The sequence below is a fragment of the Trachinotus anak genome, unplaced genomic scaffold (assembly GCF_046630095.1).
Source record: "Trachinotus anak isolate AG129_WGS33_773 ecotype Australia unplaced genomic scaffold, CSIRO_AGI_Tana_v1 ptg000002l, whole genome shotgun sequence".
In the NCBI taxonomy this organism is placed as follows: domain Eukaryota; kingdom Metazoa; phylum Chordata; class Actinopteri; order Carangiformes; family Carangidae; genus Trachinotus; species Trachinotus anak.
The window spans coordinates 29,653,404-29,678,165 of NW_027273853.1; the positions used below are offsets into that span (position 1 = coordinate 29,653,404).

At 44.5% G+C, this 24,762-nt stretch overlaps 2 protein-coding genes across 6 annotated transcripts in view; one reads left to right on the forward strand and one right to left on the reverse strand.

Moving 5' to 3' along the window:
* LOC139608459 (receptor-type tyrosine-protein phosphatase beta-like) overlaps window positions 1-23,694 on the forward strand; it is a 38,581-nt gene extending 14,887 nt beyond the window's left edge. For 2 of the 5 annotated variants that reach the window (XM_071462243.1, XM_071462277.1), the window contains 26 exons: window positions 240-506; window positions 840-1,106; window positions 4,738-5,001; window positions 5,189-5,452; window positions 7,827-8,090; window positions 8,391-8,654; window positions 11,289-11,558; window positions 13,302-13,565; window positions 14,390-14,656; window positions 15,254-15,544; window positions 15,835-16,113; window positions 16,253-16,402; window positions 17,262-17,529; window positions 17,889-18,001; window positions 18,142-18,247; window positions 18,768-18,845; window positions 19,476-19,493; window positions 19,566-19,647; window positions 19,758-19,848; window positions 19,946-20,022; window positions 20,281-20,415; window positions 20,893-21,015; window positions 21,268-21,431; window positions 22,149-22,284; window positions 22,756-22,867; window positions 22,950-23,694. In XM_071462243.1, the coding sequence (XP_071318344.1) occupies window positions 240-506; window positions 840-1,106; window positions 4,738-5,001; window positions 5,189-5,452; window positions 7,827-8,090; window positions 8,391-8,654; window positions 11,289-11,558; window positions 13,302-13,565; window positions 14,390-14,656; window positions 15,254-15,544; window positions 15,835-16,113; window positions 16,253-16,402; window positions 17,262-17,529; window positions 17,889-18,001; window positions 18,142-18,247; window positions 18,768-18,845; window positions 19,476-19,493; window positions 19,566-19,647; window positions 19,758-19,848; window positions 19,946-20,022; window positions 20,281-20,415; window positions 20,893-21,015; window positions 21,268-21,431; window positions 22,149-22,284; window positions 22,756-22,867; window positions 22,950-22,972 (4,637 nt within the window). In that variant the 3' untranslated portion in view covers window positions 22,973-23,694. The remainder of the gene's footprint in view (window positions 1-239; window positions 507-839; window positions 1,107-4,737; window positions 5,002-5,188; window positions 5,453-7,826; window positions 8,091-8,390; window positions 8,655-11,288; window positions 11,559-13,301; window positions 13,566-14,389; window positions 14,657-15,253; window positions 15,545-15,834; window positions 16,114-16,252; window positions 16,403-17,261; window positions 17,530-17,888; window positions 18,002-18,141; window positions 18,248-18,767; window positions 18,846-19,475; window positions 19,494-19,565; window positions 19,648-19,757; window positions 19,849-19,945; window positions 20,023-20,280; window positions 20,416-20,892; window positions 21,016-21,267; window positions 21,432-22,148; window positions 22,285-22,755; window positions 22,868-22,949) is intronic. The other 3 variants (XM_071462258.1, XM_071462251.1, XM_071462269.1) reach the window with 3 other exon arrangements.
* LOC139627375 (mucin-6-like) lies at window positions 1,879-4,687 on the reverse strand. The gene is given in 2 exon segments (XM_071488086.1): window positions 1,879-4,017; window positions 4,019-4,687. Coding segments are annotated over 2 exon segments (2,808 nt in total).
* Window positions 23,695-24,762: the final 1,068 nt, after the last annotated feature.

The following is a 24,762-nucleotide window of genomic DNA, read 5'->3' on the forward strand; positions in this document are numbered from 1 at the left end:
GGCGGGGAAGCGCAGGTGATTGAGAATGGAGAACAGGTGAGCAGGGGTGGATGGAGAGGCTCAGGGCAGAAGAATTTGGTCTGGGCCCTACATCTCCTCCACCATGTGCTCTTTACTGCACTACATTTATCTGACAGCTCAGGTCCAGGTCCAGGTCCAGGTCTGTTAGAGCTGGGAAGTGGTTCAGAAATGGTTTCTTGTAGTGTTCAATCTGCTCTGACCCCCACTCCCTCCTGCAGCTCCTCGACCTGTGCAGCAGCTGCTTGTCCGTCACGCAGATGAAACCACTCTGAGCGTCCTGTGGAGTCAACCGGTCGGTGAGTGGGACAGCTTCACTGTGCTCCTCAGACAGGTGGACTCCGCCTCCGTGGTGGCTCAGAGGATCCTCCCCTGGGAGTCCAGAGAGTGCACGTTCAACATCCTAACCTCGGGACGTCGCTACACCATCACTGCGATGACCAACAGTGGCAACCTGAGCAGCTCTGCCTCCGTAACGGCGTGGACCAGTACGTTTGATTTATTTGCAGAGAGAAGGTTCTGAATCAGTCCAGGATCAGGATCAGGATTAGCACTGTGTTGATCTCAGTGTGTGATAGGTGCAGTGAAGCCACAGACTCACACACACTACAGTTTTATTACAATTGCCCAGACCTGTAGTCATTTGAGTAGAAGCTAGTCTGTCAGAAGTGTAGTGTTTGTGATATAACATCTGACTGTATGTGTCCTTTAAAGGCCCTGTGTGAGCATGTGATCTCAGGTGAATCATGCCCACAGTTGACCAGCAGGAGGCAGACTCACCCTGCCTGATGCTCTGTGTCTCTGTGTGTTCATCCTCTCAGCTCCGGCTCAGGTCAGTGGGCTGCAGCTCTCTAACCTCGGCACCACCGACAGCCTGCAGGCTCAGTGGCAACGAGCCTCCGGAGATCTGGACTCTTACCAGGTCCTGCTGGTCCACGACAGCAGTGTCATCAAGAACGAGAGTGTGGGAGCCGACACCACCAGCACCAGCTTCCACTCTCTGAGAGCCGGAGCTCTGTACAGGGTGGTGTTAACCACTGTCAGAGCCGGACACACCTCCAGACAGATGGTGGCAGAGGGATGCACTGGTAAGACCAGCACCAACAGTTTAAAATATGATTCCCATGGGCACCTTTCCTGTCACTCTCTACTGTCCTGTCAATAAAGGCAAAAAATGCCCAAAAAAAAAAAAAAAAAATTAAATATGATTCCCAGTCCATGATTCCGAGGTCAGGCTCACAGAGGGACAGGAACCTGCTCAGTTATGTAACAACATAACAAACAAACAATAGGACATTTCATTTGTCCTTCTTTGTTTTTGAAAGTGGGACAATAGATGCACTCATCCTCAGTCTGTGTGCACGCGTGCGTACATTAAACTAACAGCAGGATATTATTGAAAAGCAGGAATTTGTCAGGAATTTTCAGGAAGTGTTGACAACAACAATAAAAAAACCTGTCAGAGACTTCTTGTCAGAGACTTCCTGTCAGGATGAGCACGAACTTCATTGATAGATTACAATGTAAACTCTTTTCTGCTGCTGAAAATATCTAGATTAATGTTTTCTGAGTCTCAGAGATTAGACACATGAGGACGTGTTGGTGAAGTTCATTCTCTGTGTTTGGTTCACACTGAGCTGCAGCTTTACATTAGATATCCACCAATATACAGTACACTCTGTGTGTAGTGGTACACTGTGTGTGTAGTAATACACTGTGTGTGGTAGTGATATTGGATGATGGCAGATCGTGGTGGTGGATGGTGGATGGAGGTGGATGACGGTGGATAGTGATGGATGACGGTGTATGATTGCTGATGATGGCAGATGGTGGTGGATTTTGGTGGATGATGGTGGATGGTCATGGATGGTGGTGGTGGGTGGTGGATGATGTTGGCTGATGGTGGTGGATGATAGTGATGGATGATGATGGTAGATGGTGGTGGATGATGGTGGATGATGGTAGATGGTGGTGGATGATGGTAGATAGTGGTGGATGATGGTAGATAGTGATGGATGATGGTAGATGGTGGTGGCAGATAGTGGATAGTGATGGATGATGGTGGATGATGGCAGATGATGGTAGACGATGGTAGATGGTGGTGGATGATGGTAGATGGTGGTGGATGATGGTAGATAGTGGTGGATGATGGTAGATGGTGGTGGATAATTGTGGATGATGGTAGATGGTGAGGGATGTGGTAGATGATGGTGGATGATGGTGGATGGTGATGGATGATGGTGGATGGTGATGGATGATGGTAGATGGTGATGGATGATGGTAGATGGTAGTGGGTGATGGTAGATGGTGGTGGATGATGGTGGATAGTGATGGATGATGGCAGATGATGGCAGACGATGGTAGATGGTAGTGGATGATGGTAGATAGTGGTGGATGATAGTGAATAGTGATGGATGATGGCGGATGTGGCGGATGATGGTGGATAGTGATGGATAATGGTGGATGATGGTGGATGTTGGTGGGTAATGGTGGATGGTGGTGGTGGATGATGGATGATGTTGGATGGTGGATAATGGTGGATGGTGGTGGATGGTGGTGGATGATGGTGGATGGTGGCAAATGATGGTGGATGATGGCAGATGATAGTAGACGATGGTAGATGGTGGTGGATGGTGGCGGATGATGGCGGATGGTGGCGGATGATGGTGGATAGTGATGGGTGGTGGTGGATGATGGCAGATGATAATAGACGATGGTATATGGTGGTGGATGATGGTAGATAGTGGTGGATGGTGGCGGATGATGGCGGATGGTGGCGGATGATGCTGGATGATGGTGGATAGTGATGGATGGTGGTGGATAGTGATGGATGGTGGTGGATGATGTTGGATGGTGGTCGACAATGGTGGATGGTGATGGATGGTGGTGGATAGTGATGGATGGTGGTGGATGATGTTGGATGGTGGTCGACAATGGTGGATGGTGGTTGATGATGTTGGATGGTGGTCGACGATGGTGGCAGATGGTGGTGGTGATGGATGGTGGTGTATAATGGTGGATGATAGTGGATGGTGGTGGGTAATGTTCGATGGTGGTGGTGGATGATGGTGGATAATGATGGATGGTGGTGGATGATGGTGGATAGTGGTGGATGATGAATGGTGGTGGATGATGGTGGATGGTGGTGGTGGATGATGTTGGATGATGTTGGATGGTGGTCGACGATGGTGGATGGTGGTCAACGATGGTGGTGGTGGTGGATGGTGGTAGATAATGGAGGATGATGGTGGATGATAGTGAATAGTGATGGATGATGGCGGATGTGGCGGATGATGGTGGATAGTGATGGATAATGGTGGATGATGGTGGATGTTGGTGGGTAATGGTGGTGGTGGATGATGGATGATGTTGGATGGTGGATAATGGTGGATGGTGGTGGATGATGGTGGATGGTGGTGGATGATGGTGGGTAGTGGTGGATGATGAATGGTGGTGGATGATGGTGGACTGTGGTGGTGGATGATGGTGGATGATGTTGGATGGTGATGGATGATGGTAGATGGTGATGGATGATGGTAGATGGTGGTGGATGATGGTAGATGGTGGTGGATGATAGTGGATAGTGATGGATGATGGCAGATGATGGCAGATGATGGTAGACGATGGTAGATGGTGGTGGGTGATGGGAGATAGTGGTGGATGGTGGTGGATGATGTTGGATGGTGTTTGACGATGGTGGATGGTGACAGATAGTGGTGGATGATGTTGGATGGTCGTCGATGATGGTGGATGGTGGCAGATGGTGGTGGCGGATGATGGCAGCGGATGATGGTGGATGATGGTGGATAGTGATGGGTGGTGGTGGATGATGGCAGATGATAGTAGACGATGGTATATGGTGGTGGATGATGGTAGATAGTGGTGGATGGTGGCAGATGATGGCGGATAATGGTGGATGATGGTGGATAGTGATGGATGGTGGTGGATGATGTTGGATGGTGGTCGACAATGGTGGATGGTGGCAAATGGTGGCGGTGGATGGTGGTGGATGATGTTGGATGGTGGTCGACGATGGTGGCAGATGGTGGTGGTGATGGATGGTGGTGTATAATGGTGGATGATAGTGGATGGTGGTGGGTAATGTTCGATGGTGGTGGTGGATGATGGATGATGGATAATGATGGATGATGGTGGATAGTGGTGGATGGTGAATGGTGGTGGATGATGGTGGATGGTGGTGGTGGATGATGGTGGATGATGGTGGATGATGGTGGATGATGGTGGATGGTGGCGGGTAATGGTGAATGGTGGTGGATGATGGTGGATAGTGGTGGATGATGAATGGTGGTGGATGATGGTGGATGGTGGTGGTGGATGATGGTGGATGATGTTGGATGGTGGTCAACGATGGTGGATGATGGTAGATGGTGGTGGATGATAGTGGATAGTGATGGATGATGGTAGATGATGGCAGATGATGGTAGACGATGGTAGATGGTGGTGGGTGATGGGAGATAGTGGTGGATGGTGGTGGATGATGTTGGATGGTGTTCGACGATAGTGGATGGTGGCAGATAGTGGTGGATGATGTTTGATGGTCGTCGATGATGGTGGATGGTGGCAGATGGTGGTGGTGGATGGTGGAGGATGATGGTGGTTCTGACTTGGTTGGTGGTTCTGGCTTTAGACCTGAGCCCAAAGACCACATTACTTGACATGGTTTTTAAACAGGTGTATTGATGGTTGTTTCTCCCCCAGTCCCTGCTGCTGTGGGCGAGGTAACGGTCAGTAACAACGGTCGTATGGACTTCCTCAGTGTGTCATGGCGTCCGGCTCCAGGTGAGGTCGACAGTTACCTGGTGACTCTGAGGGACCAGGTGAAGACGGTTCACACTCTGGCTGTTTCTAAATCCAGTCCAGAGTGTGTTTTTAACTCTCTGGTGTCTGGACGCATCTACAACATCTCCATCACCTCCCGCAGTGGCAGCTATCAGAACCACACCTTCGTCCAGGAGAGAACACGTGAGTACATCACTCAGTGGCCTCTGTGTTTGTGTTTGTGTTGTTGGACAAGTGCCACTGAGGGTCAAACTTCATCACTGACTTTGACTAAACATGATAATGTAGTGGTGACTCCTCTGTATTTGGGTTATATGAACTTGTGGCGTCTGGATGAACCAGTCAGTCTTATCACCCACTGTCCTCTCAGAGCCGTCAAAGGTCCAGAACCCAACAGCAACCCATGCTGCTCGGGACGACTACCTGAAGGTCTACTGGCGTCATGCAGCAGGAGACTTGGACTTGTACCAGGTGTTCATCAAACACAACAACATGTTCCTGCAGAACCAGACGGTGCTGAAGACACAGAATGAGTGTGTGTTTAACGGTCTTGTGCCCGGTAGACTCTACACCGTGCTGGTGAACACACAGAGCGGAAAATACGAAGCCAGCGCCTCCACCCACGGCAGGACCTGTGAGTGATCTCTGACCTCTGACCTACCTGCAGTGGGGTAAAGAATGTGAAGTTTAGCCTAACAGTGTGTAGTGGCTCCTCCATGACTGTGTATGGTGAGGTATTATGGTCCTGAGGTCAAGTTAACCTCCTCTAACCTTTGGGAGCCAATAGCTTAGCCCCCACAGAGTTACTGTGAATGACATGGCAGTGAAGTAATGAGATTTTATTGATACCAATGCCATTTTTGATTCTGCTCTGACTCTTAATTGGTTCCTGATCAGTTTGTTTTCAGCAACAACGCAGCTGTTTTATTACAGTGCATCCGGAGAGTATTCACAGCACTTCACTTTTTCCACATTTTGTTATGTTACAGCCTTATTCCAAAATTGATTAAAGTCATTTTTTACCTCAAAATTCTACACACAATACCCCATAATGACAAAGTGAAAAAAGTTTGCTTGAAAATTTTGCAAATATATTAAAAATAAAAAACAAAAACATCGCATGTACATAAGTACATGTACATTCACAGCCTTTGCCATGACACTCAAAATGGAGCTCAGGTGCATCCTGTTTCCACTGATCATACTTCAGATGTTTCTACAACTTGATTGATGTCCACCTGTGGTAAATTGAGTTGATTGGACATGATTTGGAAAGGCACACACCTGTCTATATAAGGTCCCATAATTGACAGTGCATGTCAGAGCACAAACCAAGCCATGAAGTCCAAGGAATTGTCTGTAGACCTCCGAGACAGGATTGTATCGAGGCACAGATCTGGGGAAGGGTACAGAAACATTTCTGCAGCATTGAAGGTCCCAATGAGCACAGTGGCCTCCATCATCTGTAAATGAAAGAAGTTTGGAACCACCAGGACTCTTCCTAGAGCTGGCCGCCCGGCCAATCTGAGCGGTTGGGGTGGAAGGGCCTTAGTCAGGGAGGTGACCAAGAACCCGATGGTCACTCTGACAGTGCTCCAGCGTTGCTCTGTGGAGAGAGGAGAACCTTCCAGAAGGACAACCATTTCTGCAGCACCAGTCAGGCCTGTATAGTAGAGTGGCCAGACGGAAGCCACTCCTCAGTAAAAGGCACATGACAGCCCACCTGGAGATTGTCAAAAGGCACCTGAAGGACTCTCAGACCATGAGAAACAAAATTCTCTGGTCTGATGAAACAAAGATTGAACTCTTTGGCCTGAATGCCAAGCGTCATGTCTGGAGGCAACCAGGCACCGCTCATCACCTGACCAATACCATCCCTACAGTGAAGCATGGTGGTGGCAGCATCATGCTGTGGGGATGTTTTTCTGCAGCAGGAACTGGGAGACTAGTCAGGGTCGAGGGAAAGATGAATGCCGCAATGTACAGAGACATCCTTGATGATGACCTGCTCCAGAGCGCTCTGGACCTCGGACTGAGGCGAAGGTTCATCTTCCAACAGGTCAACAACCCTAAGCACACAGCCAAGATAACAAAGGAGTGGCTTCGGGACAACTCTGTGAATGTCCTTGAGTGGCCCAGCCAGAGCCCAGACTTAAACCTGATTGAACATCTCTGGAGAGATCTGAAAATGGCTGTTCACCAACGCTCCCCATCCAACCTGATAGCGCTTGAGAGGTTCTGCAAAGAAGAATGGGAGAAACTGCCCAAAAATAGGTGTGCCAAGCTTGTAGCATCATACTCAAAAAGACTTGAGGCTGTAATTGCTGCCAAAGGTGCTTCAACAAAGTATTGAGCAAAGGCTGTGAATACTTATGTACATGTTACATTTTTGTTTCTTATTTTTTTATACATTGGCAAAAGTTTCAAGCAAACTTTTTTCACTTAGTCATTATGGGGTATTTTGTGAAGAATTTTGAGGTAAAAATGAATTTAATCAATTTTGGAATAAGGCTGTAACATAACAAAATGTGGAAAAAGTGAAGTGCTGTGAATACTTTCCGGATGCACCGTATGTGTGAGTGTGAACACAGTGAAGAGACAGAGAAGGAGAAGATATGAATGTGACTCTTCTGGTACTTTCTGTCCACTATGACTTGTTTGAGTTTGTCCTCATTATTTTGCAACCGTCAGAAAAACACGCCAGGATCTGTAGAAGGAAGTGATGAGCTCTGAGACACATGATTCTGAACTGGTTCTTAACTGGAACTGTTTCTGGATTCCCATCCCTAGTTCTGACCTCTCAAATTACAATGTTAGTGGAAGAACATGCTTACAGTTAGCTAGCATATGAATGTTTAGCATGTTTACCACCCACTCCTCGCGTGCAGGCCACCTGTTCCCAGGCTCAGGGACCATCAGTCATGAATCCTGTCCAATCCTGCACCTGAGCAGCTGTGTCACAGATACCCTGCTCACAGACTCACTCCAGCCCCCTCCTGCCTCTGTAGTCCCTGCAGCAGTCCGGTCCCTGGTCCTGGCTGGGCGGGGGACGGAGGACCTGAAGGTGACGTGGTCTGCTGCTCTGGGTGACGTGGATCACTACGAAGTGCAGCTGCTGTTCAACGACATGAAGGTGTTCCCTCCGATCACTCTGGGCAGCAGCGTGGGGGAGTGTGTGCTGTCGTCGCTAACACCTGGACGGCTCTACAAGATCCTGGTTTCAACCTTCAGTGGCCCCAACCAGAGAGCCCAGTTTATAGAGGGCCGCACAGGTGAGGAGGGGTGGGGGGGTGGGGCTGTATATTAATATCTGGCATGTTGTCATTAGAGACAGTGAACAGGTCTCCAAAGTCAGATGATGACTTCATGTTTGAGATCAGACTGAAACTGTGATAATCAGTGATGTCCTGAGAGCAGCTGTGGAGAACTGAGGTGACCTCTGGTGACATCATTTAGACTGACAGACAGGTCATTAACCCTGAGGAGGGTTCAGGCTCTGTGCTGCCTGGAGAGGAGACGTTCACGTCTCTGAGGACAGAACTGGTGCAGGTTCTAACATTTGTTCCCTTCAGTTCCCAGCAGAGTGAAGAACGTCCACGTCAGCAACAGTGGAGACAGCAGCAGCCTGAAGGTGAGCTGGACTCCAGGTCATGGTGACGTGGATGGATACTCAGTGTTTCTCTTCAGAAAGAGCCGACAGCTTGACGTCCGCCGCGTCCTCAAACACCAGAACGAGGTGACGTTTGGCTCCCTGCAGCCTGGACAGGTGTACACAGTGACGGTCCAGTCTGTGAGCGGAGACCTGGTCAACAACAACACTGCCTCCGGACGCACAGGTCAGGACACCACACACCTGTACACACAGAAATTACTATACAGGACACACCTGCACACACCTGTACTCACTTGTACTCACATGTACTAGATACTTGATCATTTTCAGAGAAATTTTGAACTTTTTACTGTTTTTTTTGTAACACTTTAATTTTATTGATTTTTCACATGTAAAAGGTACAACATAGAAAAGAAAGGGGAAAAAAAGTGAAAAGTAAAAACACACAGTGAAAGGTCTGGAATGGCATATCTTCAGAAAATCAATACATTTGTATATAGTGATCATTGGTTTGTTCTTACATCTTGTCGTTAACATGCAAACATTGTCCATTTCTCCTGGCACTTCTCTTCTTGAGTTCTTATCCTATGGGTTAACAGCTCCATATTAAATATTTCAGTCACAATTTTCAACCATTCCTCTTGTGTTGGTGGTTCAGCTTTAAACCATCTCCTTATGATCGCTTTTTTGCAGGCGGATATCTGTCTTCTCTTAATAACACCTTCTCTCCTGTGAAATAACCAAAATATAGCACTACAGTTGATTTAGGTATATCATAGCCCAGGTTCCTAACAATAGCAACACAGACATTGCTACAAAATTGTACAATTCCAGGACAAAGCCAAACTATATGTGAATGATTTACATTTACTCCCCCACAATTTCTCCAACATGATTGTGGTATAGACAGGAATTTGCTCTTAACTTTGGTCTATAACCTGAGCAAGTCTCATTGTTCTTTCCCTTAGGAATCAATGATATTACAGCTTCATTCCAAGATGGTGTTGGTGTATAGTTAAACGAATCTTCAAGTAGTGGTATCAGCTGTTCACCGAATGTCTTGTACCATTCAGATGGCAGCCCATCACTACCAGGGGACTTGTTTGTCTTAAGTCTACCTATTGCTTTTCCTATTTCTATTTTTGTAATTGGTGAAGTGAGGAGATCATTTTGTTTCTGCCCAATTGCTGTGCTGGTAAATCCAGTGTCTCCAGGAAAGCTCCTATTTGGTTAGTGTCTGCAGACGGAGGTTGGCTATACAGTTTTTGTAGTAGTTTCTCTCTGTTTAGGTTCATATATTGTCTTATTTGAGGATGCGTCCCTTATCTTGTGAAATGTCCTATAAACTTGCTGTTTTTTCAATTTTTTGCTATTAATCTGGTTGCACTAGGCCCCACCTCATAGTAGCATTGATTCAAAAATCTCTATATCTGTGGATAGTAATTTATCTATATTTTCCCTAATTTCTATAATTTTCGGTAATAGCGTGGCATAACTTGAATTCTTATGCTGTTTAATTTTATGTTGTTTTTTCCTTTTCTTTATTGTAAATTTCCTCTTTGGCTCTTCTGATAGCTGCTGTCTTGGCTATAAACTTGCCTCTCAGAACTGCTTTGAGAGTGTCCCATAAAATAGTGGGATTAACCTCTCCATGATCATTTTTATTTTGATATGTGGTAATGTCTTTTTTTATCTCCTCTACAATTGATTTATTATTTAATAAGCCAACATTTAACCTCGATAATGTTTTTGTCTCCTGTAATTTTACTTTGATTTCTAAATTGACTGAACAATGGTCTGATACATCTGCTTGACCAATTTCACATTGCACCACTCTGTATAGGTAATTTTTACTCATTAAAAAGATAGTCAATTCTGGGGCAGCCCGATGGTGGAGTGGTTGGGGCACGTACCACATGAGTGAATGCTCTTAGCAGGCAAGTGCTGGTTCGACTCCCGACCAGCCTGACTCTTTCCTGCGTGTCATTCCCCCTCTCTCTCTGCCCCTTTCTTGTCACTCTATACTGTCCTGTCAATAAAGGCAAAAAATGCCCAAAAAAATATCTTTGTCAATTCTAGAAAAACTTTTTTTAGGTGCTGATTAGTGTGTATAGTCCCGATTTAATGGGTGTAGTTCTCTCCAAATATCAATTCTGCCAAATTCTTTTTAATGTTGTCTTAACTGTTTTTCGTTACATGGTTGGTATTCTTATTATTATTTGTTGTGTCTAGTTATTACTCATTACAATGTTAAAGTCACCCCCACAGATTAATATACCTTCTATTTCCAGAATTACCCAATCAAACAGATTCTTAAAAAACAATTCATCGCTATGGGTTGTCGCATAAACATTAACCAACGTAATGTCTTTATTTTCTAGTCGTCCTTTCACAATGATACATCTTCCCTCCTTATCACTGATTTCTTTAGTACATTCAAATATTACTGAATTGGAGATGAGTATGATCACTCCTCTTCTATTCCCATGTTGAAATGAGCTATTAATATGGTTATTAGTGAATCATTGAGTCCAGTGAGACGTCATCAGTGGTTTTACACCCTCAGATTAAAACAGGGATGGACACTAAAGGCTTTTCTCCTGCTGTTGTTTTTAAAGAGTCACAGTGAAGATCTCAGAAAAGATTCAAGGTATTTTTTTGTAAAATAAATTTCAGTGAAGAAGAAGAACTCATTCTTGTACAGGCTGAGGACTATTCAGCGGTCTCTGTTTCCTCTGCTGATATCTAGTGGCCAACTAATGAAAATGATTTCAAGACTGAGTGTGGTTTTGTCTCTCTTTTTCCACCATGACCCCCAACAATCCTGTCCTAACACCCCCGCCCCCTCTGTGTCCAGTCCCCTCAACAGTGACGGGGGTTCAGGTGGAGAACCTCCACACCACCTGCAGCCTCCAGGTCAGCTGGCAGGAAGCTCTGGGCGTGGCTGACGGATACATCCTACAGGTTCTGGACAGCAGAGGCAGCCTGGTGACAAACTCCTCTCAGCCCTCTGGACACACCATGTACAGGTTTGACGGACTCACCCCGGGAAAGAAGTACAGAGTCCTAGTCCAGACCACCAGCGGGGGGGTCCAAAGCCCGGAGGTCAGCGCTGAGGCTCGGACATGTAAGACTTCCTGTTTCTAACTCAGACAGGGTGGAGTGGTTTATATGAAAAGATATTTAGAGATAAAAGATTAAATATTTCAAAAGTAAAGACATAATTTTTCAAAGAAAGTTGTAATATTTCTTACTTATCAAGAGAAGTAATATTTCAGTTGAAAAATTTTAACTTGATTTTTTTTTTCTAAAAAGAAATCTTAAAGTTTACATTTCTAGATGAAAAAGTTATTTAGATAAAAGTTGTAATATTTTGAAAAAAAAAAAGAAATAGAAAATATTTCAATAATAAAATTTCAAGGTTTTGAAAAAAAAGTGTCATCATCAAAATTCTTTGACCAAAAATGTTTGTAATACTTTATTCAAGAAAAGAAGTTAAAACATTTCAAGCAAAACGACAAAATGAACAACGTTTGAATATTTCCAGAAAACAATCTTTAGAGAACTGAGGTCTCTGGTCCATGGTCTGATGTGGTTTTAGTCTCTGAGGATCTGAGCCTCTGAGGCTCTCTCCTCAACTACACAATTATATACAGGGTGTCCGCAGGGTTTTAAAAAGTATTAAAAGGTAGTAAATCAAATTAGCAAAAATTAAGGCCATTAAAAGGTATTAAAATGTATTAAATGCCATTTTATGAGGTATTAAATTTTAGATTTTTTTTTCAAACTATGAGTTGTGTTTAAAAGTTTATCTGCTAAAGTTCGCGTAAGTTTATTTAAATGTGGGATAAGGCTCATTCATTCTAATTAGGCGATAACTATGATGCTGACGTTACATTCTGTGGGCGCTCGACGTCTCAAACATGTTGCGGCCTGACCTGGAGACTGGCTGGCCTGTCAAACTCCTAAGGTTTATTTGCTTAGGTCTTAAACGCTCGGACAACCAAACGTGTCGTCTTCATGGGCAAATGCAAATTCTCAGACAACTGGCCAGAGGACCCGGCGTTTAAAGACCGGTGGGGAATAACCGGCTGACTGACTGTTCGGTTTGTAAAAAAACCATCAATATCAGCGGGATCGGGGTTAACGCTCTCTGCATATGCAAAGCACTAGCCATAAATCTGGAATACGCGGAGAGCAGTTATCAATCTCTGCTTTCTGTGCTACTGCTACCGTTACACCAGTGCCACCGTCCAGACCGACGTTACGGCTACACCGACGGCAGATCCCCGGTGACTCCGGGCGCCACACCAACACTGTGCAGAGGTTCTGTGGTGTCTAGACACTGGTATTAAACAGGTTCAAGTCCATTCACTGGTTGTAATGGCATAACCAGTTCATGTAGTGAATGCCAGTTTGTTGGAACTTTATTTTTTCCTTTTATTGAATATTTTATATAATCTGTTATTTTTTTATTCAAGAAGCAAAAAAAAATGCAAGATGTGTTCAAAATCACTGAGTCTCTAAATCTATTCTGTTGACCCATGTTCCCTATTTAAATTCTGTTGTATTGGCCCAGAGTGTGTAGTTTTAACAAAGTAAAGTGCCTTGAGATAATGTATATTATGATTTGGCACTATACAAATAAAATTGAATTGAAATTGAATTGAATTTTATAAATCTCAAAATCAGTGTAAAAGTTAAACAAGATTAAAACAGTTGCAACTCAATGTCGTGTTGGTTTTAAAAAATATTGAGAAGGTATTAAAAGGAATTAAATTTAACTTCAGGATTTCTGTATATACCCTGTATATACCGTTGTTTACACTCATCATATACAGACAACATGTGGCCTTGCTCTTCCCATCAGGCCCTGCAGCTGTCAACAACCTGGCCATTAAAACCAACACCACCACCAGCCTATCATTCCTCTGGTCTCCACCAGAGGGAGAGTTTGAGCTGTATGAGGTCTTACTGTATAAAAGTGACGAGTCGCTGCAGGAGAGACGGCACATCCAGTCCAGCAGCCAGCAGTGCTCCTTCCAAGGTCTCAGACCCGGAGCTCTGTATAGGATGGTGGTACTGACCCACAGTGGAGAGCAGACCAACCAGTCCTCCATCTGGGCAAGGACAGGTGAGGGGGGAGACTAGTCTGAAACTCCACTAACTTTAAACTTGTGAAAACCTTTGACCTGCTTGTGCGTTTGCTCCATGGTAACATCTAAAAAACAACAGAATAGATGTAATTAGACTCCAATATTTAGAAGTGTAATTATATTTAGTTTTCATATCTGTTTGAATTCTCATTGGTCCAAACTCAGGCATGTTTGTGTATCATTCATTCATGCATTTAATTCATTCATGCATCTGGATAACTGAAAACTAAAGACGTGTTTCCATCTGGAGGGAGAGACATCAAGTCTACAGAAAAACCAAAACCCTCCACCAGATTCAGGTGATGTAATGTTCAGGTGACAAGAGGAATTAATTATCAATACTAATAGTTACTAATTACGAATGAAGCTGCTTTGATGGCTGTGACCACTAGATGTCACTGTAAATCTGTATTTTAGTGACTAAACTGCTGTTTTCAAACACATCTGTTGGGAACAGGATCAGAAACAGAGAATAGTCTGTGTGAGATGTTCTCTCCTGCAGTGATGAACCAGACACTGCCTAAATGTGGCCTGTGAGCTGAGGACTGTGCATGCTGCAGGTCACACTGTGCTTGTGGAGAAACACAGTATTTATATACAGTTGTTTTCCTGTTTATGAAGTTTCTCAGGTTTAGATTTAGTTTTGTGACTCGTTTGTTTTACTGTTGAGTTGTTGTTTCACCTGCAGAGTTTGACTTGTTTCTACAAAACATTCTGAGTTCTTGACGATTGATTGTTGATCGTTGATGATTGATTGTTGACGACGGATTGTTGATGGTTGGGACCACGTTTTCCTCTTCAGTCCCAGCAGCTGTGCTGTCTCTGAGGGCTCACAGTGGAAACCAGTCTGAGGCTCTGTGGGTGAACTGGGATCGTGGTCTTGGTGATCTGAGCGGATACTTGCTGTCTCTCTACAAGCCCGATGGCTCCAAACAGGCTGAGCAGCAGCTGGGCTACAAGGCCTCAGAGTTCGTCTTCTCAGACCTGGTCCCGGGTCGACTGTACCGAGCTGAGGTCCTGAGTCTGAGCGGAGAGCTCAGCAACAGAGCCAGCACCATGGGCCGGACTGGTGAGGACTCTGACTCATGCTGGATTATTATTATGACTCTGAATTAATCTGATGTGGATCAGCACAAAGCTTGAGCTCTAAGCTCAAACTATTTAGACAATTGATTGATGAAGAAAATGATCACTTCACACTAACATTCACAACAAAGAAGGAAACACAGCAGACAACAGAGTCTGTTTAAAAGTAACATCAGAGAGGTTCTCACATCATTTACTTTGATATAAACAACTACACCACCTCACTCATATATATGTATGTATGTATATATATATGTGTATATATATGTATATGTGTATATATGTGTGTGTATATATATATATATATGTACGTATGTGTATATATATATATATATATATATATATATATGTATGTGTATATATATATATATATGTATGTGTATGTATGTATATATGTATGTATGTATGTATATGTATATATGTATGTATGTATATATATATATATATATATATGTATGTATATGTATATGTACACACACATATATTATTAATATTACATAATTTATTTGTAATATTTTCAATGAATCCAGCTGTGTCACAAATATTAGACTTTCATCCTCCCCAACCCCCACCCCCACAGCTCCCAGACCTCCAACCTCCTTCGTGTTTGGGGGGGTCACCAACACCACCCTGGAGGTCACGTGGAGTGGTCCCATGAGCTCCGACTATGACGACTTTGACCTGCAGTGGACTCCTAGAGACCAGCTGTCTGTCATCAACCCGTACCACAGCCGGACGTCTGGCAGCCGCATCCTGAAGGGGATGTTCCCTGGACGACTCTACACCTTCAGCCTCCGAACCATCAGCGGGGTCACAGAGGCTGGGGCCACACCCACCTACAGCACACCCATCCACAACAGTATCCGAACCAGTAGGTGGCAGCAGTTTGTTTCTAAAAGCTGTTTTAGTCTCTGAGTCATTTCAGACAGGAACAAATAAACACTTCAGTCTGAGAATCAACTGAGAGAGAAAACGAAAGCTCAGGGTCTAGTCTGAACTTCTCCTCTTCATCATGGCTGTGAAGAGATCAGCTGACATCATAGGCTGAAGCTTCAGCTCCTCTGTGTTTTCCTCTGCTGATGATGCGTTCATGGTCTTTTTAAATCATTGTGTGTTGTATTAATGTTACACTCAGACTGTTGTTGTTGTCTCCTGTTGAAGAGCCGGAGCGAGTCCACAGCCTCCACTGTCACCCTCAGAGCTCCACCTCCATCTCCTGCTCCTGGGGGCCTCCGGTGGCCGACTACGACTCCTACACCATCGAGTGTCTCCACCAGGACTCCCAGACGCTGGTCTACTCCAGACGCACTGGCCGAAACTCAACCACCTACATCATCACTCAGCTGGAGCCCCACAAACGCTACACAGTCTCTGTGAAGGTGATCTCAGACCAGACAACCAGCGAGGAGGCTCAGGACGACGTGGTCACCATGATCGACCGTAAGGGGGGAGGGGGGGCATGTTTTTCCGCATGGAGGCAGAAAGGCCAGCTGAGTCAGGTTTCATGATGTAAGTTGCTGAGGTTTAGACCAGGAATCTTTCATTAAGATTTCTAAAGCACCCTGACATGACTCCCCAGGTCCTCCTGCCCCCCCCCTCAGTACCCGGGTCAGTGAAAAGTCCGCTGTGGTTACCAAGTCCTCCATCGTCTTCAAGTTTAACTGCAGCTGGTTCAGTGACGTCAACGGAGCCATTAGGTTCTTCACTGTGGTGGTGACTGAGTCTGAAGGTACCAACACCCTGACAGCAGACCTTAAGTCACATCTGATTGGTTGGTTAAATCTCAGCAGGTGGAGCCAGACTCCAGGACATCCTTCACCTACACTGACCAAAAACAACCAGGTGTAGGTGACAGTCATCAGTTTCTCACTGACGATAAAGATAGAATTATTCTGGTAAACATCAAAATAACTATTAAACACTGGGAAGTGTTTATTTCTTTGTAAGCTAAATGTTTTTATTCACTTTCTCCTGTTAACTTCACCTGTGGCCCCTCCCACACCCAATGAGTTTTCACTCATACCCATACTAGTACCTGTACCCGTACCCATACACGTACCTGTACCCGTACCCGTATCCATACCTGTACCTGCACCCGAACCAGTACCTTTACCTGTACCCGTATCCGTACTCATTCCCATATCTGTACCTGTACCCCTATGTGTACCTGTACCCGTACCCGTATCTGTACCTGTACCTGTACCTGTATTTTACGTCAATTAAATAAAAAACCTTTCTTAGGTGCAGGATTACAGCTGGACCTGCTGATGCCACAAACATTAATAATAATAGAAAACAAGTAGTAATAATATTAATATTATGTATTTTTATTAGTACTTTAACCAAAGTGACAGTTAACTACGTCTATGTCTATGAGAACAGCTGTTCTTAGCTCCACCCACTGAAGTACAACACAGTCAGTGAGATTATTTTGAAGCATTTGTGTAATCAAAACTACATTGTCTTACAGTGTTTGTAAAATTTAGTCAGTTTTACTGTCTTTACATTTACATTGTTACTAAGTGTTGAGTTTGTGAAAGTCTCTGGTCACAGTTCCTGATACCTTTCTCCTGCCTTTTTTTCTGGAGGTGTTGATAATGTGCAGCCGCAACAGCAGCACCCTCTGCCCTCCTATCTGGACTATAAATCCAACACCTCCATCAAGTCCTACCAGACCAGTTACTTCCCCAGTCACTGCACCCAGGGCCCCGACAGCTCCCACAGCTTTACGATCAGTGTGGGGACAGGGATGGAGTCACTTGGGGGGACCTGCAACCACAGAGAAACAGATCCAGAGACCAGCAAAGACCTGAACCAGTTCTGTGATGGACCACTGAAACCTAAAACTGCCTACAGGTACTGTGGAGGTTTAAAAGCAGGGGTAGTGTCTGTTCTGACTCTTCAGTTTTCAGATTCAACACTAACATTTGTTACAGCTTAATTCCAAAGAATTTTAGTTGAAATTCAACATCATAGCTTAGTTTCAAAAAACAGCTGTACTGTAGCTACAGGACTCAGCCAGTCTCTGAGTCTTCCAACAGAAACCTGAGGAGAGGAGGGACCCCTCTTTTGTAGTATGGACAGATGTGACAGATTTTGTCCTCACAGAATAAACACAAGTAGCAGATAAAGTAAATAAAGAAAAGACATTTATTTGACTTCAGTGACATGAGTTCAGTGAAGAGATTGAAGCTGTCTTCTGTTATCTGCTTCAGACTCAGTGTTCGAGCTTTCACTCAGCTGTTTGACGAGGAGAAAAATGACTTCGCCATGTCCTCACCTCTCTACACCGACACATACCTGTCCCTGCCTGTGGCCACCGAGGCTGGTGAGGAGAAAACATCATCTACTGTACCAACAGACAGAGCTGGGGTTAGGTTTAACCATAACCCCAGCTCTGTCTGTTATAAAAGAAAAAACAGTCAGGGTGTAGGAGGGAAAGATCTCTGCTGACTGTTTCTCCTGCAGAGCCTCTGAGTGGGGTGATCGAGGGCGTCAGTGCTGGGCTGTTCCTCATCGTCATAATGGTGGGGGTCACTGCTCTGCTCGTCTGCAGACACAAGGCTCGCAAAGTGTGAGTATCTACAGACACAGAGAGGAACTGGCATTGAAGCTAAGATCAGAGAGACACAGCTGCTGATAGACATGCACACTGTGATACACGGTAACACCAACACACTGTAACTCACTGTAATGCACTGTAACGCACTATAACACACTGAGACACACTGTAACACTAACACACTGTAACATACTGTAACACTCTGTAACACACTGTAACACACTGAGACACACTGTAACACTAACACACTGTAACACACTGTAACACACTATAACACACTGTAACACTAACACACTGTAACACACTGTAACACACTATAACACACTGTAACACTAACACACTGTAACACACAAACACCGTAACACACTGTAATTCACTGCAACACAATGTAACACACTCTAACTCTGTAACACACTGTAACACACTAACACTGTAACACACACAGTGTGCAGGTATTTTGTTATTGTGCTAAAGGTGCAAACAGGGTGGTGGTGCTGCTGGAGCTGCTGTAACAAGCTGTTGTGTGTTTCAGTGTTGAGGAGAGAACGGGAGTTGGGATGAGTATGAGGAGAGAGAGAGTGACATCAGGAATTCACCTGGGGGTCAGAGGGTAAGAACAGTACTACTGTAATACAATTGTAATGCTACTGTAATACTACTGCAGTACTGAGTCTTTTACTGTTACAAATACACATAGCCAGCTGTAACTTAAGCTCTTATGAACACTGTTCAGAGTGACACTGATAACTGTTTTCCCTCCATGTTTAACCACAGTCTTTGTCAGTCTTTATCAAAACATTCATTATATGTGCTTCACTAACTTATTATTATTATTATTATTATTATTATTATTATTATTAAAACATAATAACAACAGAAGAGTAAGAGCTTGGTGACTTGTTTAAGACTCATTACTTAGGACTTGTTGATGTGGACTCTGGAAGTGAGTGTCTAACCGGTGATTATTGAGCAGGTTGGATTGATACAGCAGGATATCAGCTGCTCTCTGCCTGCAGGCTCTGACTCACTCATGACATCACTGAGTGACCTGACAGAGATCAGTTACACCAGACGCAGGTGTGTCACGGTGTTGCTCACTGTGTACACTGCATGTCTGTAGGCACTGATCAGCTGATCTAACAGCTTCTTTCAGTACAATAAACCTGTTCATGTTGCTCTGATGATTATTCTTCATCATGTAGTTCAGCCACTAACATCTGCTCCTCCTCTTCCACTCCAGAAACCGTCGCATCTCCAGGTGAGACATGAAACACCTGCTCTTCATCAGTTCTGTGACGTGTTCTTGAATTGAACATTTTGTCTCTTTCAGTCCCATCAAGATCGTGAACTTTGAGTCTCACTACAACCAACTTCAGGCCGACTCCAACTATCTGCTGTCAGAGGAGTACGAGGTTGGTGACAGCTTCATTGAAGGTGGTGGTGTGTGTGTGTGTGTGTGTGTGTGGGGGCCGGGGGGCCGGGGGGCCACTGATGCTGAACCTTGTTGTTCTATTCCCGTCAGGATCTGAAGGATGTTGGGCGCAATCAGCCTCTAGACTCGGCTCTGCTGCCAGAGAACCGCGGGAAGAACCGATACAACAACATCCTTCCCTGTGAGTGAGCTGTGCACATACAGAGAGGAGGTCTGGGTCTGGGTCTGGGTCTGGGTCTGGGTCTGGGTCTGAACTGTGTCTGTGGTTCTGTGCTCAGACGACTCCACCAGGGTGAAGTTGTCCTACATCGATGATGATCCCTGCTCCGACTACATCAACGCCAGCTACATCCCTGTAAGACCACCTCGCAGCAAATCACAGGGGCCTGTTTCAGAACCTGGACCACACCTTTTGCTGTATTATGAAGGATTGAGTTTACACTTTAAGTCCAGTTGACACTTCTGATGTCTCAAAATAACCCCAGAGACTCAGACCTGGATGCTGTATGATGGTTCTGGGGGGGGTGATGTATGTATGTATGTAGAGCCGGGGACAGTCTCATTCTGGACGTCAAGGGGCATAGACAACAATGCTGACACTGTGTATTTTCAGGGTAATAACTTCCGGCGGGAGTACATTGCCACACAGGGCCCTCTGCCAGGAACCAAAGATGATTTCTGGAAGATGGTTTGGGAGCAGAACGTCCACAACGTGGTGATGGTCACCCAGTGTGTGGAGAAAGGAAGGGTGGGTAGTGGACATCATCTCATTAGGTTAATCTCCTCCACAGCGCGGGACTGTTGGAGTCCGCCTCTTTGAGTTTAATGGATCCAAGTCATCAGGGATCAGGTTTGTGCACAGAGACAGAAATTGTAGACACGTTGTTGTGTAAAAGCGAACGTCACCGTGGAGCTGGACGCCTCATTCATGCCCTGAATCAGCTGTTTGTGTCTCCACTGGTGCGTGTGAGCGTCATCACAGCTGTCAGACAGAACGACATCATCGCTTTAGAGAGACGAGTCTTTCACTGCTCAACCCATCAGTCACAGGATTTAAAGCAACACAGTCTGTTAAACATGTTTCACTACAGCGTCGCATCCTCTTCACCTCACACACAGATGTTAAACTGTGTGTTTGCTGGTCTGAGGTCTGAGTGACTGAGAGCTCAGTTCTCCATCAGCAGATGAACACACACTAACGAATACAATTCTTCTCTGCCTCCAGGTGAAGTGTGATCACTACTGGCCCTTTGACCAGGATCCTCTGTACTACGGAGATCTGATTGTCCAGATGTTGTCAGAGTCTGTCCTTCCTGAGTGGACCATCCGAGAGTTCAACATCTGCAGCGTGAGTTCCTTTTATTACTTTACTTAATACAGTGTTTCAACTCGACACCATCATCATCGTTTACAAATAATTCTCACACTGAAAAGAAATGATGTGTAGGTTTTTCTAAAGTCGATCTTTGTATAGTGTTTTAACACCTTTTTTTCCAGTGTAAATAACAAAATAATAAATAACTTTCGGAAAGAAAAGAGAAAATGTTGTCAGTAGTTCTGAACCAGATTCTGAACCAGTATATCTGTGTGTGTGTGTCAGGAGGAGCAGCTGAGCTTCACACGTCTGGTTCGTCAGTTTCACTACACGGTCTGGCCCGATCACGGAGTCCCAGAGACCACCCAGTCCCTCATCCAGTTTGTCCGAACCGTCAGGGACTACGTAAACAGGGCTCCTGGATCTGGACCCACCGTTGTCCACTGCAGGTGCAGAACAAAGACCCTATACACTAAATAAATAAAGTCAGTAAATATCCTGAATAAACACCTTGAGGGAACTTTGGTGCAAACATTCACTACAACAAACTGATTAGATTTTGGTGGTCAAAGGGCAGTGTGACCTCACAAAATTCTTTTTAGCCATGAAACAAGACTTCACAAAGTAATTATAGAATTATAATATATATATATATTATAATTATTAATTGTCAATATAAACTTAATATTTTATATGACTCTGGACAAACGTGATCTAAAACTAGTCTGAGTGGAGGAGGCAGATACACACTATGTATATGTGTATGTATATATATATATATATATATATGTATATATATATATATGTATATATGTGTGTGTGTATATCCTATACACTGTATGTGTATAAATTATAAACACTATTATTACTACTATCCTTAGTTTACAGTATCGATAACCTACAGACCAACTTTCTTTCTTTCTTTCTCCTCCACATTTTCTGGATGATGTGTAATCACACTTGTATGATTGATTAAATTGAGTGTTTCAGAAGTTCATCAGCCAAGTAAATAAAAATCATACATGTGATGCAATAACAATATATTAGAGGAACAAATTGGAGCAAGAAAATGCTTCAGAGAGAACAGATGTGATCACAATCACTGCAAGTGTTAAATACAGAGGTTTTAAACAGGAGTTTGGTGTGTGTGTGTGTGTGTGCGTCAGTGCTGGTGTGGGTCGTACAGGGACCTTCATCGTTCTGGATCGAGTGCTGCAGCAGCTGGACACCAAGGACACGCTGGATATCTATGGCTCCGTCTTTGACCTGAGACTCCACCGATCACACATGGTGCAGACTGAGGTAGGACCGTGAGAGCAGGGCATTATGGGAGGTGTGTGTATGTGTGCAGTGACACAGGTATTTGTACCATCCTCTAACATCATTCATCTTGTCAGTATTCAGTCTCTGTCTCAGTGCCAATACACAGGTAAACACACACACAAATGCGCTCACACACAGGTGTACTGTGGACCTACAGGTGGAACACTTCATTGACTGGATGAAGTTTTTGGTTTCTGGGTTGGAGCCTGATGAAATGAGAGAAACACACTGGTTTTTGGCCAGTAACTAATTCAGAGTAACACTTACATCCCATGAAAGGAGCCAATGAATAATCAAAGAAAGGAGTTTCCTGTTGAGATTACAGAGTCTCTGACATGAGTCATGTCTCCACTGAGCTCTGTGAGGAGCAGCTGACCACTGATCTTTGTGTGGTTGTTGTGTTGCGTTTGTGTGCTGTGTACTGAGCGTTGTGTTCTGATGTCCTCTCAGCGTCAGTACACGTACCTCCATCAGTGCGTTCGAGATGTTCTGAGGGCCAGAAAGCTTCACAGTGAGCAGGAGAACCTTGTCTGCCCCATCTATGAGAACGTGAACCACAGAGGTCAGTGAGGTCACAGCAGCTCAGAGTCACACATCACAGTGAACACAACTTGCCTTCACACCTGTTCATCCTTCCTCCACAGAGCTGCTGAGCACCAGACGCTAAAGACTGGACTCCTGAGACGCACTGAGCAAATCTATTTTTCTATCAAGTTTATATTTGAAGCAACAGAGAAACTTTATGATTATTTATGTAACTCGCCTAAACACACACCTGCATCATATCGTCTGTGTGTACATTCTCTAACAGCTGCTTTTTAATCATGTGTTTTATAAGCTGTAATATTTGCACTAAAACTGTTCAGGCCTACAGGGGCCCAGGGGAGTTGGGGGGCCCCAGAGCCTGATCCTCTGTATGAAGGGACAGTGTAATGTAGGGACGTCACAGCAGAGCAGCTTCTCTTCATCTACACCTAAACTACACTTAAACCACTACACCTATACCTTAACTACTCAATCTGCACCTACACTACACCTAAACCACTCCATCTACACCTAAACTACACCTAAACACTCCATCTACACCTAAACCACTCCACCTGAACTAAAAACAGCTGAGGCAGTGATGAGTAATGACAGCAGGTGATATGACAGGGACACTGATGATGAGCAGATGAGACAGGATACAGGAAGCTGCTCACTGTGTAACACTTCTGTTTCTATCAGTCAGTCTGTTCAGGCCTCATCTCCATCAAAGTGTCTTTATGTTGTGTTGTTATGTATCAACATATTTTTATATGTAAAATATTATTTTAAATGTGCATTATGTATTTTTACTTCAGTCTGTGTGTGAGAGCAGTTCATTAAACAGCAGAGACAATGTAGAAATATTGTATTTCTCTGATTATTCATCATTCGTCAATACAAACCTGACGGTCACCTGACTGACATCACAGTCCCAGTAAAAGTACACACAGTACACAATGTACAAGTCCTGCTTTTCCAATGAGTACATTATGTATCAAAAGTATTGTAGAGGAGTGACCTTGTGACTGAGACACTGTTGTATATTATATCATTAGATTATTATCACTCAATTCAATTTTTCAATTCAATTTTATTTGTATAGCGCCAAATCATAATCTACATTATCTCAAGGCACTTTACAGGGTCAGGTCCAGACCTTACTTTGTTACAGAGAAAAACCCAACAGTTCCCACAAAGAGCAGCGCTTGGCAACACGGGGGAAGGAAAAACTCCCTTTAACAGGAAGAAACCTCCAACAGAACCGGGCTCAGGGTGGGGGGGTCTGCCTCGACCGGTTGAGTTTAGGAGGAGAAAAAAAAGGGGGGGTGGGGGGAGGAGAGAGGAGAAAAGAGAGAGAGAGAGAGAGACCAGGAACAGCTGTGTAGGTAATGGTGTTATCAATAATAATGACAGATAACAGTGGTTAATAGTAAAGATGAGTAGTGGTGGATCTGGATCCTGCTGCTCCAGAGGCAGAGAGACCTGCAGAATGAGGACAGAGAGAGAGAGAGAGCCAGAGCCCAGTGCATCATGGGAATCCCCCAGCAGTCTAGCTCTATAGCAGCATAACTAAGGGATGGGTCAGGACATACCCGAGCCAGCCCTAACTATAAGCTTTACTAAACAGGACAGTTTTAAGCCTGATCTTAAAGGTAGAGAGGGGGTCTGCCTCCTGAACCCACACTGGGAGCTGGTTCCACAGGAGAGGAGCCTGATAGCTGAAGGCTCTGCCCCCCATTCTACTCTTACAAACTCTGGGAACCACAAGTAGACCTGCATTTAGAGAGCGAAGTGTCCTATTGGGAAAATAGGGAAGTATAAGCTCTCCAAGGTACGATGGTGCCTGACCATTAATGGCTTTGTAAGTGAGGAGGAGGATTTTAAATTCTGTCCTGGATTTTACAGGGAGCCAATGCAGAGAAGCTAACA